The sequence below is a fragment of the Oncorhynchus masou genome, unplaced genomic scaffold (assembly GCF_036934945.1).
Source record: "Oncorhynchus masou masou isolate Uvic2021 unplaced genomic scaffold, UVic_Omas_1.1 unplaced_scaffold_2249, whole genome shotgun sequence".
In the NCBI taxonomy this organism is placed as follows: Eukaryota; Metazoa; Chordata; class Actinopteri; order Salmoniformes; family Salmonidae; genus Oncorhynchus; species Oncorhynchus masou.
The window spans coordinates 57,387-74,484 of record NW_027008722.1 but is presented as its reverse complement, the minus strand read 5'-3'; the positions used below and the strand labels follow the sequence as shown (position 1 = coordinate 74,484).

General features: G+C 40.4%; 1 protein-coding gene across 1 annotated transcript; it reads left to right on the top strand.

Annotated features, from left to right (window-relative positions):
- Nucleotides 1-731: 731 nt before the first annotated feature.
- Nucleotides 732-16,357, top strand: LOC135533150 (NLR family CARD domain-containing protein 3-like). Its single transcript, XM_064960558.1, has 10 exons — nucleotides 732-839; nucleotides 2,140-2,238; nucleotides 7,142-7,258; nucleotides 7,558-7,642; nucleotides 7,772-8,000; nucleotides 8,321-10,112; nucleotides 10,378-10,551; nucleotides 11,964-12,137; nucleotides 12,584-12,630; nucleotides 13,168-16,357. Exons 2-10 carry the CDS (start codon nucleotides 2,156-2,158, stop codon nucleotides 13,713-13,715), a joined length of 3,249 nt encoding a protein of 1,082 aa, XP_064816630.1. The 5' UTR covers nucleotides 732-839; nucleotides 2,140-2,155; the 3' UTR covers nucleotides 13,716-16,357.
- The last annotated feature ends 741 nt before the right edge of the window (nucleotides 16,358-17,098 follow it).

Genomic DNA, 17,098 nt, shown 5'->3' with positions numbered 1-17,098 from the left:
GCTGCTGACCACAGACCAGAGACAAACAGTCTAACTGGCAACCCACGGATACATTAGTCTGGTCCCAGATCTGTGTGTGCTTTAGACAACTCCTTTAGATATACAGGGCATGACAATGACAGTCAGAGGAGTTGAACAGATCTGAATCAGGATACTAAGAGTTGATTTGAACAGATCTGAATCAGGAAATTAAGAGTTGGTTAAAACTGATCTGAATCAGGAAACTAAGAGTTGGTGTTGGTTTGAACAGATCTGAATCAGGACACTAAGAGTTGGTTAGAACAGATCTGAATCAGGAAACGAAGAGTTTGTTTCCTGATTCAGATCTGTTTAAACCAAGAGTTGGTGTTGGTTTGAACAGATCTGAATCAGGAAACTAAGAGTTGGTTTAAACAGATCTGAATCAGGAAACTAAGAGTTGGTTTAAACAGATCTGAATCAGGAAACTAAGAGTTGGTTTAAACAGATCTGAATCAGGAAACTAAGAGTTGATTTAGACAGATCTGAATCAGGAAACTAAGAGTTGGTTTGAGGGTCAATAATGTGGGACCCCATTGCATACTTCAAAGTTAGAGATATGTTGAACCTGGATCATCATAATGATTCTACATGTTATAGTATGCCATGGCCTTTACTGGCCAAAGGTTAAACTGCTGTTATGGTTATGATGTACTATGGTGTTGTGTCACTAGACTTTGACCAGATATTATTGCATCCAAAGATCAACTGAACCTAGAACATAGATACAGAGACACTTGTGAACAAGAAGGTGATCTCTCAGCACAACGGAAAATATCTCAATGACTTGACATGTTCTGGTTGTGAATTCAGGCTACAAGGTAAGAATCTTCCCAGGGATTATTGTAAAGTGTGTAGAGACATTAAATGTCCAGTGTTATTTTAGTATAGTGAATGACAGTAAAACACTCAGATCTAACAGTCCATTTCACCTGGGACAGCTACGTGACAGTGCAATCATACAAAATGGCGCTAACTGGGTGTAGGCAAGTCAAATTCAATAACATGTTGTTCATATATTCGTGTATCGCGGTTATTTTACAGTTTGTATATTTTTTATGTAGAAATTGTAAGTCGTCTTTCATAATATCAGAACATGTGTTGTTTTCTAAATTCCAATGAGCTCCTGCTTCCTGTGTAATTTGGTATGAAACCACTGAACAGACTTTTCTTAACATCGATATTATGAACTGAATTCAGTAACAGCATCATAATATCATACCTGTTGAACAAAGCAACACACTAGAATGGGAAAGAGAAAAGAGAAAGAGACATTATTATTATTAATATTACATTATTATATATGTTATATTGTTATTATTAATATTTGTATTAACAGTATATTGTTATTATTATATTATTGTTATTAGTTCCACGACATGGAGAAAAGGTGAACAATATCAATCACAACTACATGTCCAAGAGATAATTAATAAAATAGAACAATTGACCTTCAATAATTAGTTGTCAGTGTGTTGGATCTCTGTTTAGTTGTCACTGTGTTAACCACAACCAACATGTTGGATCTCTGTTTAGTTGTCACTGTGTTAACCACAACCAACATGTTGGATCTCTGTTTAGTTGTCACTGTGTTAACCACAACCAACATGTTGGATCTCTGTTTAGTTGTCACTGTGTTAACCACAACCAACATGTTGGATCTCTGTTTATTTGTCACTGTGTTAACCACAACCAACATGTTGGATCTCTGTTTAGGGGTCACTGTGTTAACCACAACCAACATGTTGGATCTCTGTTTAGTTGTCACTGTGTTAACCATAACCAACATACTGGATCTCTGTTTATTTGTCACTGTGTTAACCACAACCAGCATGTTGTATCTCTGTTTAATTGTCACTGTGTTAACCATAACCAACATACTGGATCTCTGTTTAGTTGTCACTGTGTTAACCACAACCAACATGTTGGATCTCTGTTTAGGGGTCACTGTGTTAACCACAACCAACATGTTGGATCTCTGTTTAGTTGTCACTGTGTTAACCACAACAACCATGCTGGATCTCTGTTTAGTTGTCACTGTGTTAACCACAACAACCATGTTGGATCTCTGTTTAGTTGTTACTGTGTTAACCACAACAACCATGTTGGATCTCTGTTTAGGGGACAGTTCTCTAAAATGAGTCTCTCTGGGGAGAGAGAGGAGGGGGGCCCTGCCTCTAAAACGAGACTCTCTGGGGAACATGACACCAAAGCTAAGAGGTGAGATTACAATGTTGTTTGTTTCTAAAACTTGTTTCCACCATTGTTTCACATTTGTTATTTATCAGACAGTATTGCTCAGGGGAACCTTGTCTGTAAAATATTGTTGTTCTAAGATTTTAATTCATAGATTTTTGTGTATGAATTTTTGTTTTTCAAAACGCGATTTAGCTGTAATGGAATGTTTGTATCCTGTATATTAGACTGTGATATGTGGTTGTCTCACCAGCACACACACACACACACACACACACACACACACACACACACACACACACACACACACACACACACACACACACACACACACACACACACACACACACACACACACACACACACACACACACACACACACACACACACACACACCTCTATAAAATTTTAGCATGACACAATAATTTAGCCTCTTAATTATTATCTAATGTGTTGGCAGGCATAACTTTCTAGTTTTTATTCTGATCGTTGTTACAAGCTGAATACTGACAATATATCTGTTATATCAACACACTCTTCACTCCTGTTGAAACCAAAAGGGTTCTATCTTCCTACAATATACAGAACCACTGAAGTTCATCATAGAACCCTTTATAGGAGGTTAGGAAGTGTATGAGTATACAGTATATATAGAATATATATAGAACCCTTTATAGGAGGTTAGCGTGTCTGAGTATACAGTATATATCGAATATATATAGAACCCTTTATAGGAGGTTAGCCTGTCTGAGTATACAGTATATATAGAATATATATAGAACCCTTTATAGGAGGTTAGCCTGTCTGAGTATACAGTATATATAGAATATATATAGAACCCTTTATTGGAGGTTAGGAAGTGTCTGAGAATACAGTATATATAGAACCCTGACTCTGCTTCTGGTACGCAAGCTATTTTAATTAGTTCCCCGCATCCAGTGCAGGCGGGAGGGATTGTTAATTGCGCTACCGAACTGCCCCTAATCGAAACTAAACAAAACGGCCATAATAACGGACATCTTTAAATCAGGCGACCCTGCTGACGTGAGTAACTACAGGCCCATTAGTATACTACCTGTGGTGTCAAAGGTTGTTGTAAAGTGTGTAGCAGAACAACTGATTGCCCACCTCAACAACAGCCCCTTCACATTACACTCCATGCAGTTTGGCTTCAGAGCGAAACACTCCACAGAAACGGCCAACTGCTTTCTTCTGGAAAATGTGAAGTCCAAGATGGACAAAGGGGGTGCTGTTGGGGCTGTGTTTCTGGACCTAAGGAAGGCTTTTGATACTGTTAACCATGAGATTCTCATCACAAAATTGTCAAAGTTCAACTTTTCCCCTGATGCCTTGAGATGGATGAAATCATACCTTGAAGGCAGAACTCAGTGTGTCAGAGTGAGCAATGAGCTGTCGCCCTATCGTAGCTATGATGTGGGCGTGCCCCAAGGGTCAATACTGGGGCCCCTCCTGTTCAGCCTGTACATTAATGATCTGCCTTCTGTCTGTACTGGGTCTGAAGTTCAAATGTATGCAGATGATACAGGGATATATGTGCATGCAAAGAGCAAACAACAAGCTGCACAAGAACTCACTACTGTAATGGTCCAGGTTACAAAGTGGCTCAGTGACTCGTGTTTGCATCTCAATGTGAAAAAGACTGTTTGCATGTTCTTCACAAAGAGGGCAACAGATGCTACTGAGCCAGATGTCTATGTGTCAAGGGAGAAGCTCCAGGTGGTATCCGATTTTAAGTACCTTGGCATCATACTTGATTCCAACCTCTCTTTTAAAAAGCATGTGAAAAAGGTAATTCAAATAACTAAATTCAACCTAGCTAATTTCCGATTTATACGAAATTGTTTGACTACAGAGGTAGCAAAACTGTACTTCAACTCTATGATACTCCCCCACTTAACATACTGCTTGACTAGTTGGGCCCAAGCTTGCTGTACAACATTAAAACCTATTCAGTCTGTCTACAAACAGGCTCTCAAAGTGCTTGATAGGAAGCCCAATAGCCATCATCATTGTCACATCCTTAGAAAGCATGAGCTCTTGAGTTGGGAAAATCTTGTGCAATACACCGACGCATGTCTTGTATTCAAGATCCTTAATGGCCTGGCTCCCCTCCACTCAATATTTTTGTTAAACAGAAAACCAAGACATATGGCAGCAGATCCACAAGGTCTGCCATGAGAGGTGACTGTATAGTTCCCCTAAGGAAAAGGACCTTTAGTAAATCTGCATTCTCTGTGAGAGCTTCCCATGTCTGGAATACACTGCCATCAGACACACATAACTGCACCACATATCACACTTTCACAAAATGCTTGAAGACATGGCTAAAGGTCAATCAGATTTGTGAACATGGTCCCTAGCTGTGTGTTGCCGCTTTCCATGTTATCTGTTGTCTGCAGCTTGTGAGGTGTGGAAACACTTTGTTGCTTTTATGAATTTTGTCTTGCTGCTTTTTGCTCTATGTTGCTCTGTCTGTATGCTACGTCTTGCTTGTCCTATGTTTCTATGTCTTGCTTGTTCTATGTTGCTATTGTCTATATTGTAATTGTTTTCAATAACCTGCCCAGGGACTGCGGTTGAAAATTAGCCGGCTGGCTAAAACCGGCACTTTTACTGAAACGTTGATTAATGTGCACTGTCCCTGTAAAAATAAAAATAAACTCAACCCTTTAAAGGAGGTTAGGAAGTGTCTGAGTATACAGTATATATTGAATATTTATAGAACCCTTTATAGGAGTGGGGAAGTGTCTAAGTATACAGTATATATAGAATATATATAGAACCCTTTATAGGAGGTTAGGAAGTGTCTGAGTATACAGTATATATATATAGAATATATATAGAACCCTTTATATGAGGTTAGCCTGTCTGAGTATACAGTATATATAGAATATATATATAACCCTTTATAGGAGGTCAGGTAGTGTCTGAGTATACAGTATATACAGTGCCTTGCGAAAGTAGTCGGCCCCCTTGAACTTTGCGACCTTTTGCCACATTTCAGGCTTCAAACATAAAGATATAAAACTGTATTTTTTTGTGAAGAATCCACAACAAGTGGGACACAATCATGAAGTACAACGACATTTATTGGATATTTCAAACTTTTTTAGCAAATCGAAAACTGAAAAATTGGGCGTGCAAAATTATTCAGCCCCTTTACTTTCAGTGCAGCAAACTCTCTCCAGAAGTTCAGTGAGGATCTCTGAATGATCCAATGTTGACCTAAATGACTAATGACGATAAATATAATCCACCTGTGTGTAATCAAGTCTCCGTATAAATGCACCTGCACTGTGATAGTCTCAGAGGTCCGTTAAAAATGCAGAGAGCATTATGAAGAACAAGGAACACACCAGGCAGGTCCGAGATACTGTTGTGAAGAAGTTTAAAGCCGGATTTGGATACAAAAAGATTTCCCAAGCTTTAAACATCCCAAGGAGCACTGTGCAAGCGATAATATTGAAATGGAAGGAGTATCAGACCACTGCAAATCTACCAAGACCTGGCCGTCCCTCTAAACTTTCAGCTCATACAAGGAGAAGATTGATCAGAGATGCAGCCAAGAGGCCCATGATCACTCTGGATGAACTGCAGAGATCTACAGCTGAGGTGGGAGACTCTGTCCATAGGACAACAATCAGTCGCATATTGCACAAATCTGGCCTTTATGGAAGAGTGGCAAGAAGAAAGCCATTTCTTAAAGATATCCATAAAAAGTGTCGTTTAAAGTTTGCCACAAGCCACCTGGGAGACACCAAACATGTGGAAGAAGGTTCTCTGGTCAGATGAAACCAAAATTGAACTTTTTGGCAACAATGCAAAACGTTATGTTTGGCGTAAAAGCAACACAGCTCATCACCCTGAACACACCATACCCACTGTCAAGCATGGTGGTGGCAGCATCATGGTTTAGGCCTGCTTTTCTTCAGCAGGGACAGGGAAGATTGTTAAAATTGATGGGAAGATGGATGGAGCCAAATACAGGACCATTCTGGAAGATAACCTGATGGAGTTTGCAAAAGACCTGAGACTGGGACGGAGATTTGTCTTCCAACAAGACAATGATCCAAAACATAAAGCAAAATCTACAATGGAATGGTTCAAAAATAAACATATCCAGGTGTTAGAATGACCAAGTCAAAGTCCAGACCTGAATCCAATCGAGAATCTGTGGAAAGAACTGAAAACTGCTGTTCACAAATGCTCTCCATCCAAACTCACTGAGTTCGAGCTGTTTTGCAAGGAGGAATGGGAAAAAATTTCAGTCTCTCGATGTGCAAAACTGATAGAGACATACCCCAAGCGACTTACAGCTGTAATCGCAGCAAAAGGTGGCGCTACAAAGTATTAACTTAAGGGGGCTGAATAATTTTGCACGCCCAATTTTTCAGTTTTTGATTTGTTAAAAAAGTTTGAAATATCCAATAAATGTCGTTCCACTTCATGACTGTGTCCCGCTTGTTGTTGATTCTTCACAAAAACATACAGTTTTATATCTTTATGTTTGAAGCTTGAAATGTGGCAAAAGGTCGCAAAGTTCAAGGGGGCCGAATACTTTCGCAAGGCACTGTATATATATATTTTTTTTTTTATAAAAAACAATTTATTTAGATGGGAGACATTATCCGCCAAAGTAAAGCCCTGTAGACAAAGAAGAGCTCTGCAGCAGGTACCAAAATATTCAAAGGACATTTGCTCAAAAGTGACGTTACAAGTTTATCATCTTTCAAAGCAGAATGACTTTCTCATTGCACATCAACTGTAGTGTCTGATATACCAAAGCTAATTTGCAAACATTTCTGCAAAGTGATATATGGCGTTTTGGTATAAAACTCTTCTTATGTTTCCCCATCTGAGCTCAGAGGAGATGAGAGATGTAATGTTTGTCGATGTTGTGTTGAAGACCAATCAAGCAGGAGAGACCAGCCTCCTCTGTACCCAGCTGTGTGTCCATGAAGAGTGACCGGTCTATGGATGCTCTTATATACTTTAGAGAGGGAGACTTTTCTACTGAACAAAGGTAAGAAGAACTCATGGGTCCTGGTCAGTGAGTTAAACAACACTGTCTCTAGTAATTTCTCCTCTCCCATTTTCACATTTCTTTTTTGTTGTTTTCATTATCCATAGGCTAATCATTTTGTCCATTTTCATAGTCCTAAAACAATATTAAACAAACACAACATTCCCTGTGTGTGTGTGTGTGTGTGTGTGTGTGTGTGTGTGTGTGTGTGTGTGTGTGTGTGTGTGTGTGTGTGTGTGTGTGTGTGTGTGTGTGTGTACTCCTGGATGAGGAGATGTAATCTCATGTTTTGTCCACAGAAACCAACAGGAGAGATCAGAGTCAGAGATTCTCAGTGGTCAGTCTTCCCAAAGTCATGAAACAGACCTGGCCTCCATATTCAGTGTATGTGGTCCTGTTATGTACATTTGTTTTTGTTTACTTCAAGTAAAGTTGATCTGTCAATCATTCATTAATGTGTTAATGAGAAAGCATTTAGTCTCTTGCTTAACATATTTACTTGATTTATTTCAGTTGCTTGAAGAGAAAATTATGACATTTGTGAAGAACGAGCTGAAGCTGTTCAAGAGGAATCTTTGTCCAGAACTCCCAGAAGGCTTTGAGAGTCAGAAGCAGGATAAGGAAGTGGTGGATGCTGAAGATGAGAAGCAGGAGAGCAGTGCCAGAGAGGGGGCTCTGAAGATCACACTGCACATCCTGAGGAAAATGAACCAGAAGGAGCTTGCTGACACACTGGAGAAAAGTAAGATCTGTCTACCTCATGTTGAATGATGTTTTATAACATTTAAAAGCTGTAGCTAAAGTACAGTTAAAGTAGCTGTGAACTCAATGATATTGTAACAGCCTTAACACAACACCGAGTGTCCTCATCAAGTAGCAGCAGGGATGTGTTGTACTGATTCATTTAGAGAGAGAGCGAATGTTAATAATACCATCAATAATATCAATAATAATATAATAATAACAATAATAATAACACCAGTCTGGAATGGATTATGAAAACATTGATAGTTATTAAAACAGACGTTATATTAAAATCCTCTGTGTTATTTCTTCATTCAGATGAGCTTGCTGTGATTTGCCAACGTGAACTCAAATCTAATCTAAAGAAGAAGTTTCAATGTGTATTTGAGGGGATCGCTAAACAAGGAAACCCAACACTTCTCAATAACATCTACACAGAGCTCTACATCACAGAGGGTGGAACAGGAGAGGTCAATAATGAACACGAGCTGAGACAGATTGAGACAACAACCAGGAAACAAGCAAGACCAGAGACTGCAATCAAATGTAACGACATCTTCAAACCCTTAACTGGACAAGACAAACCTATCAGAACTGTGCTGACAAAGGGAGTCGCTGGCATTGGAAAAACAGTCTCTGTGCAGAAGTTCATTCTGGACTGGGCTGAAGGAAAAGCAAATCATGATGTCCAATTTGTATTTTCATTCCCTTTTCGGGAGCTGAATTTGATGAAAGAGGACAAACACACTTTCATTGAACTTCTCAATCACTTCTCAATTGAAACTAAAGATTCAAGAATCTCCAACTACAACAAGTACAAAGTTCTGTTCATCTTTGATGGTCTGGATGAGTGCCGACTGCCCCTAGACTTCCAGAAGAACAAGATCTGTTGTGACGTCACAGAGTCAACCTCAGTGGATGTTCTGCTGACAAATCTCATCAAGGGAAATCTGCTTCCCTCTGCTCTCCTCTGGATAACTACCCGACCTGCAGCAGCCAATAAGATCCCTTCAGGGTGTGTTGACCAGGTGACAGAGGTACGAGGGTTCAGTGACCCACAGAAGGAGGAGTACTTCAGGAAGAGATTCAGTGATGAGGACCTGGCCAACAGAATCATCTCACACATAAAGACATCAAGGAGCCTCCACATCATGTGCCACATTCCAGTCTTCTGTTGGATTTCTGCAACAGTCCTTGAAGACATACTTAAACATAAGAGAGAAGAGATACCCAAGACTCTGACTGAGATGTACACACACCTTGTGGTGTTTCATACAAAACAGAAGAATGAAAAGTATCTTGGGAAAGAAGAGACAGGTCCACACTGGAATAAAGAGAGCCTTCTGTCACTTGGAAAACTGGCTTTTCAACAGCTTGTGAATGGCAATCTGATTTTCTATGAAGGAGACCTGAAAGAGGCTGGCATTGATGTCAATGAAGCCTCAGTGTACTCAGGATTGTGCACACAGCTCTTTAAAGAGGAATGTGGGCTGTACCAGGACAAGGTGTACTGCTTCGTGCATCTGAGCATTCAGGAGTTTCTGGCTGCTGTATATGTGTTTCTCTCATTCATCAACAACAATGAGAATCTAATGGACAAACTGAAAACAACATCCTGGAAACCTTCTGTGAGGAAAAGACAGAAGCCTAAATTTACTGTCTACAAGAGTGCTGTGGATAAAGCCTTACAAAGTGAGACAGGCAACCTGGACCTTTTCCTCCGCTTCCTTCTGGGTCTCTCACTGGAGTCCAATCAGAAGCACTTACGAGGTCTACTGACAAGGACAAGAAGCAGCTCACAGAGCCATGAAGAAACAGTCAACTACATCAAGGAGAAGATCAGGGAGAATCTCTCTCCAGAGAGGAGCATCAATCTGTTCCACTGTCTGAATGAACTGAATGACCATTCTCTAGTGGAGGAGATCCAAAGCTACCTGAGATCAGGAAGTCTCTCAGAAGCCAAACTGTCACCTGCACAGTGGTCAGCTCTGGTCTTTGTGTTGCTGACTTCAGAAAAGGAGCTGGATGTGCTTGACCTGAAGAAATACTCCAGATCAGAGGAAGGTCTTCTGAGGCTGCTGCCAGTGGTCAAAGCCTCCAGAGCTGTTCTGTGAGTAAATAAAATGGCATATAAGAACTAATCATCAGGAAGAAATATTTAGTTTAGAGATAAATATGTATTATTGATTAACATTTTATGTCAGTTAATTGATTTTCACATTAGTACAACATTATGATCGTACAATTCTAGGAGATGGAACATGAATATATATGCTGTTTGAGAGAATAAACCAAATGCATCTCCCATTGTCCTTCTACACAACTGGTGTTAAATGAACAGTGTGTTTGTGAAGTCATGATGATCTCTTTGTCAGGCTGTCAGGCTGTGGAGTCACAGAGGAAGGCTGTGCTTCTCTGGTCTCAGCTCTGGAGTCAAACCCCTCACACCTGAGAGAGCTGGATCTGAGTAACAATGACCTGAAGGATTCAGGAGTGAAGCTGCTCTCTGCTGGACTGGGGAATCCCCACTGTAAACTGGAGACTCTGAGGTCAGTATTCCTGTAGTTGGTCAACAAGTGATAACTGTTCAACAGATTCACATGTGTTTACCAGACACACATAGTCCACACCATATGTGTTTGGACAGTGAAGCTTACAGTTTTAAATTTGGTGCTCCAGCATTTTGGATTTGAGATATAATGTTTCATATTAGGTGACAGTACAGAATGTCACCTTTTATTTCAGGTTAATGGTGAAAGTTACAGAGGCACAAAGATCAGACCCCCTCTGTTATTGGTAATGGTGAGAGGTTAGCATGTTTTGTTGTAGTCTCTGTTATTGGTAATGGTGAGAGGTTAGCATGTTTTGTTGTAGTCTCTGTTATTGGTAATGGTGAGAGGTTAGTCTGTTTTGTTGTAGCCTCTGTTATTGGTAATGGTGAGAGGTTAGTATGTTTTGTTGTAGCCTCTGTTATTGGTAATGGTGAGAGGTTAGTCTGTTTTGTTGTAGCCTCTGTTATTGGTAATGGTGAGAGGTTAGTATGTTTTGTTGTAGCCTCTGTTATTGGTAATGGTGAGAGGTTAGTCTGTTTTGTTGTAGCCTCTGTTATTGGTAATGGTGAGAGGTTAGTATGTTTTGTTGTAGCCTCTGTTATTGGTAATGGTGAGAGGTTAGTCTGTTTTGTTGTAGCCTCTGTTATTGGTAATGGTGAGAGGTTAGTATGTTTTGTTGTAGCCTCTGTTATTGGTAATGGTGAGAGGTTAGTCTGTTTTGTTGTAGCCTCTGTTATTGGTGATGGTGAGGTTAGTATGTTTTGTTGTAGCCTCTGTAACTTTCTCACTCATTATTATTCATGATCTTTCTCAGTCATGGCGTCACAGACTTGATGTCGTCATTACGTTCAATGAATATGGGACCAAATACTAAACTGTTGACTACTTTAATACACTATGAGTTAATTGGTCAGAATACTTATGACTTCATCAAATGGGGGACTAGATACATAATGTGCTTTTATTTTTCTAAATGGTGAAACAGATATGTATTAAAATACCCTAAAATAAAATGTGACATTATATACTGTCACCTCATATGAAACATTTGATCTCAAATCCAAAATGTTGGAGTACAAAGACACATTTAAAATGTTAGCTTCACTGTCAAAATAGATATGTTGTGGACTGTATACTCAATACAATCTAAATCTGATACCTCACTGTCTGTCTTTTGACTGATACTGCTTTTTAAACTGTTCTGGTCAGTCTACTCAAATAATTGTACTATACATTTCTCTCTCTACAAGCAATACTTTGATCATTTATAATAATGATACATTCATTTATGAATAGATATGACAGCTGTCAGGACACTGATGTAACTGAACATTTAGAAAAAATATACTGCCACAATTTTCACCACCAAAGAAAGCAGTGTGATTTTAATATGATTTGACTCTTTGCAGGCTGTCAGGCTGTCTAGTCACAGAGGAAGGCTGTGCTTCTCTGGTCTCAGCTCTGAGGTCAAACCCCTCACACCTGAGAGAGCTGGACCTGAGCTACAATCACCCAGGAGACTCAGGAGTCAGACTGCTCTCTGCTGGACTGGAGGATCCACACTGCAGACTGGAGAAACTCAAGTACGTAGAGGGTTTATGTCAATGTTCATATCAGACATGTTTGACTTATCAGGCTAGTTAAGACAAACATTCTTAACACCACTTGGACAAAGTTATATGCTGACTGTTTGTTATGTATGTTATGCATTTGTTATATGCTGACTGTTCCTATGTATGTGTGTCCAATGTGAAACACACACTGGACACACACACACACACACACTGGACACACACACACACACACTGGACATATACACACACACACACTGGACACACACACACTGGACATATACACACACACACTGGACACACACACACACTGGACACACACACACACACTGGACACTGACCGTGTGTGCCGCGTGTCACGCTTGACCGTGTGTGCGTGCGTGCGTGCGTGTGTGTGTGTGTGTGTGTGTTCATGTGTATCCCTCAATGACTGTCTGTTCTTCTGCTTACCGCTACAGTGTGGAACATGGTGGAGAGAACAGAATGAAACCTGGGCTTAGAAAATGTGAGTTTTGACTGTTGTGAAGAATATGACTAAGAATAAGTCTTATTTCAAGTTAAGTCAAAGTCAATGAACACCATCATTACTTACTTGGTCATATTAAATATCAGCTGTAGTTCTACAGAAGCAGAAATCAGGGACACCAACATTTACAAAGAGTTGCTTTGACAATGTTTGTGTCTGTGTGTGTGGCGTGTTCGTGTTACATTAGAAATGTGTGTTTGTGTTTTTGATGCATACAGGTGTGTGTGTGTGTGTGTGTGTGTGTGTGTGTGTGTGTGTGTGTGTGTGTGTGTGTGTGTGTGTGTGTGTGTGTGTGTGTGTGTGTGTGTGTGTGTGTGTGTGTGTAATTAATGGGAATAAGTGTGTTTTATATCACCATAAAGTATAACATATGATCATTCAACAAGTCTCAAGTTACCTTAACTTCTCCTTTTGATACCTAGAAACATCTACACTAAATAAATTAGTGAAAAGTGAGTTAACATTCTAATGTGAATGATGATGATTTCTAATATTGTGTCTGGTTTCATCCATCAGATGTCTGTGATCTCACACTGGACCAAAACACAGTAGACAGACACCTCTCTCTGTCTGAGGAGAACAGAAAGGTGACATGGAGGACAGAGGAGCAGCCGTATCCTGATCACCCAGAGAGATTTGATGGCTGTGGACAGGTGCTGTGTAGAGAGGGTCTGACTGGGCGCTGTTACTGGGAGGTAGAGTGGAGTGGAAGAGGGGCGAGAATAGGAGTGACATATAAAGGAATCAGCAGGAGAGGAGGGGTTAAGGACTGTTGGCTTGGATGGAATGACAAGTCCTGGTGTCTGTTCTGCTCTGACAACAGTTACAGAGTCTGGCACAATAATAATCTCACTACTATAGACGTTCCCTCCTCCAGCTCCCACAGAGTAGGAGTGTATCTGGACTGGCCAGCCGGCACTCTGTCCTTCTACAGAGCCTCCTCTGACACACTGACCCACCTGATCACATTCACCTCCACATTCACTGAGCCACTCTATCCAGGGTTTAGGGTTTATGATGATTCCTTTGGGATTTGGGACTCCTCAGTGTCCCTGTGCCAGTGATGCACACACACACACTGACACACTCACACACAGACACACACACACTGGACGGACACACACACTGGACACACACACACACTGGACACAGACACACACACACACACTTTGGATACAAACACACACACACACACACACACACACACACACACACACACACACACACACACACACACACACACACACACACACACACACACACACACACACACACACAGACACACTTTGGACACAAACACACACACACACACACACACATTGGACACATGCACACACAAACACACACTGGATACACACATTGGACACACACACATATTGGGGATACACACGCTCTAGTGCACACATACACACACACACACACACACACACACACACACACACACACACACACACACACACACACACACACACACACACACACACACACACACACACTGACACACACTGACACTCACACACACACATAGTGGACACACATACACTGTACACACACTCAGACTGGACACACACACACACACACACACACACACACATATAGGCGTTTTCAAAAAACATATGCCGTTCAGGGCACCAGTCTAGGACCAGTGGTTGCTAGGCAGTTTCTGGATCCCAGGTTCTAGAACAGTTTCTATCCCAGTTCTATCTGCCTGTTAAATCAGTTTCTGGACCACAGGTTCTAGAACAGCATCTATCCCAGTTCTATCTGCCTGTTAAATCAGTTTCTGGACCACAGATTCTAGAACAGCATCTATCCCAGTTCTATCTGCCTGTTAATTCAGTTTCTGGACCACAGGTTCTAGAACATCTTCTATCCCAGTTCTATCTGCTTGTTAAATCAGTTTCTAGACCACAGGTTCTAGAACAGCTTCTATCCCAGTTCTATCTGCCTGTTAAATCAGTTTCTAGACCACAGGTTCTAGAACAGCTTCTATCCTAGTTCTATCTGCCTGCTAAATCAGTTTCTAGACCACAGGTTCTAGAACAGCTTCTATCCCAGTTCTATCTGCCTGTTAAATCAGTTTCTGGACCACAGGTTCTAGAACAGCTTCTAGCCCAGTTCTATCTGCCTGTTATATCATCAACCTAAACTGTTTTCATCAGACTATTAGAACATGACTGAACCTTTTGTTTCCTTTTCTGATCTTTTACCACTTTGCATTTTTATGATAATTTTACTGTTTGTGTTTGTACCACAGGAGGTTGGTGGGACCTTAATTGAGGAGGACAGGCTTGTAATGGCTGGAGGGGAATAAGTGGAATGGTATCAAACACTTGGTTTCCATGTGTTCCATTTCATTCACTCTGTTCCAGACATTATTATGAGCCATCCTCCCTTCACCAGCCTCCTCTGGTATGTACTGTCCTATATGTGAGAGAGATCCAACAAGGAATTACAATGTATGTATTGCTTTTTATACCTGCAAATGGCAAATAAACTACTAGAACTCCTTATGAATGTCTGCAGCTGACTAGACTGTTGGCGTCTGACAAGAGGTGAAAATATTACAGGAATATTCTGCAAATGTTGATGAAGACGTCACTCAATCCCCCAAAACATCATGCAGTCTTTCCACAAGACTCCCATGAAGTTATAGTGTGACGTTATGAGTTGACGTTAAAGTAACATTCTCAGAACATACTGCACTTATTTTTATACTGTTTTAGATGGATACTCTGTTTATCATCTTGTTTTATACTGTTTTAGATGGATCCTCTGTTTATCATCTTGTTTTATACTGTTTTAGATGGATCCTCTGTTTATTATCTTGTTTTATACTGTTTTAGATGGATCCTCTGTTTAAACATGTAAACTCTTACAATAACACTGTTAAAATACCAATGTGATCATTTGTTGTCTTTTATGTTGAACAACAAATTGTACAATTATATATGGCTTACGCGTTATCGATTCTTCATTGCTTCTGCCAGTCACAGGTTGATGTTTGTCATGAATCTTGACCTGGAAGTAGAACTGCGAGATTTCCTCTAGATATGCCAGCTGCAAAGTCAAAATTGGCCTCTTTGCTGAACTACCTCCAGGGCAAGATTCATGACAATAAATGCCAACCTGCCTCCCAGTCATCCCCTCCTTATCTTTACAAGGCTGCAGAACATGCAAGCTAGTGATGTGGGGGTTCTCTCATAACCCTCAGTCCCCAGGTGGGTAGATGGCAGGTTGTATAAAGAGAAGCTAGTGATGTGGGGTTCTCTCATAACCCTCAGTCCCCAGGTGGGTGGTAGGTTGTTAAGGGAATTTTTTTGATCAATAATGAATAATTATGTATAGATTTCAATCAGGACTGACTAATCAGAATACTATTATGTTACTGTATATGTATGAATTTTCATTTTAATCCTAGTACTGAATATAATGTGTGTAAATATAATCAAGAATTAGAACAATGACTGTCTGTTCCTTGGTAGAAATGATTGAACTTATAGCCAGACTGGCTAGAAGGCTTATCTACACAGGCAGACCTTGGCTTGGATCATAAATTATCTAAGTCTTGAGAACCATATAGCCATTGTACTGGAGCAGAGATGAGACTGGGTAGTACGCAAACTAATGACATCATTTTCAGTTTATAACCTGTGGTAAAATGGGTAATGGGCTCTCGTGAATAAACACTGCTGATTGACTTTAAGACTGGGCTCTGTCCATTTTATACAAATAGGAGTCATACAAATTCTTATGGATTGACAGAGTGTTTAATTTTAATTGGGTAATAAATCAGAGGAATTTAATTCCTGCAACAATTGGTCCTTCGAGCTTGATCTAAAATTCTCGTCTCTGCCATCTGAAGGTCGTACGCCAAAAAATTGTGCACGAGCGGGCCGGGTCCCGTTATTTCTGGCCTCTGAATTGAGGGTGAAAAGACCAGGCCGGTGTACACCCCAGACGGACAGGGACGGTGACTAGATCCAATGAACAATGCTTTTCCCAGTCGGCGGCAAGGTCAGTAGCCTATATTCTCGATTCTGGGGGGATTTGAGTTCTTTGATTGATGTTAAAATTTTTTGGGAATTCATCAATAATGGGAGCTTTGCTATTCCCACAGGCTTTTGAAGCCAGAGGGGTTATTAATCAATGATTAAACAAATAAATAGGGTTAGTGGAGAAAAGACAGATAAACAACGGGCAGAGGGGCTAAATACAGCTAGGATATGGTTAGCCGAGACGAGGAAGGGAGCTGAGATCAAAGGAAAAGGAAGGGAGGCGTCCAAAATGTGACTCGGACAAAAGACCCTGAATAGAAGCTGATACTACTAAATTAGTCAGGAAGGGTTGAAATTATGACTATTTTCTGGGAATTCTCGGTGCCGGAGTTCGCGACTACAGACAATTATAATAATGTAATTATTAGCGGGGAAACTCAATCGTTTAA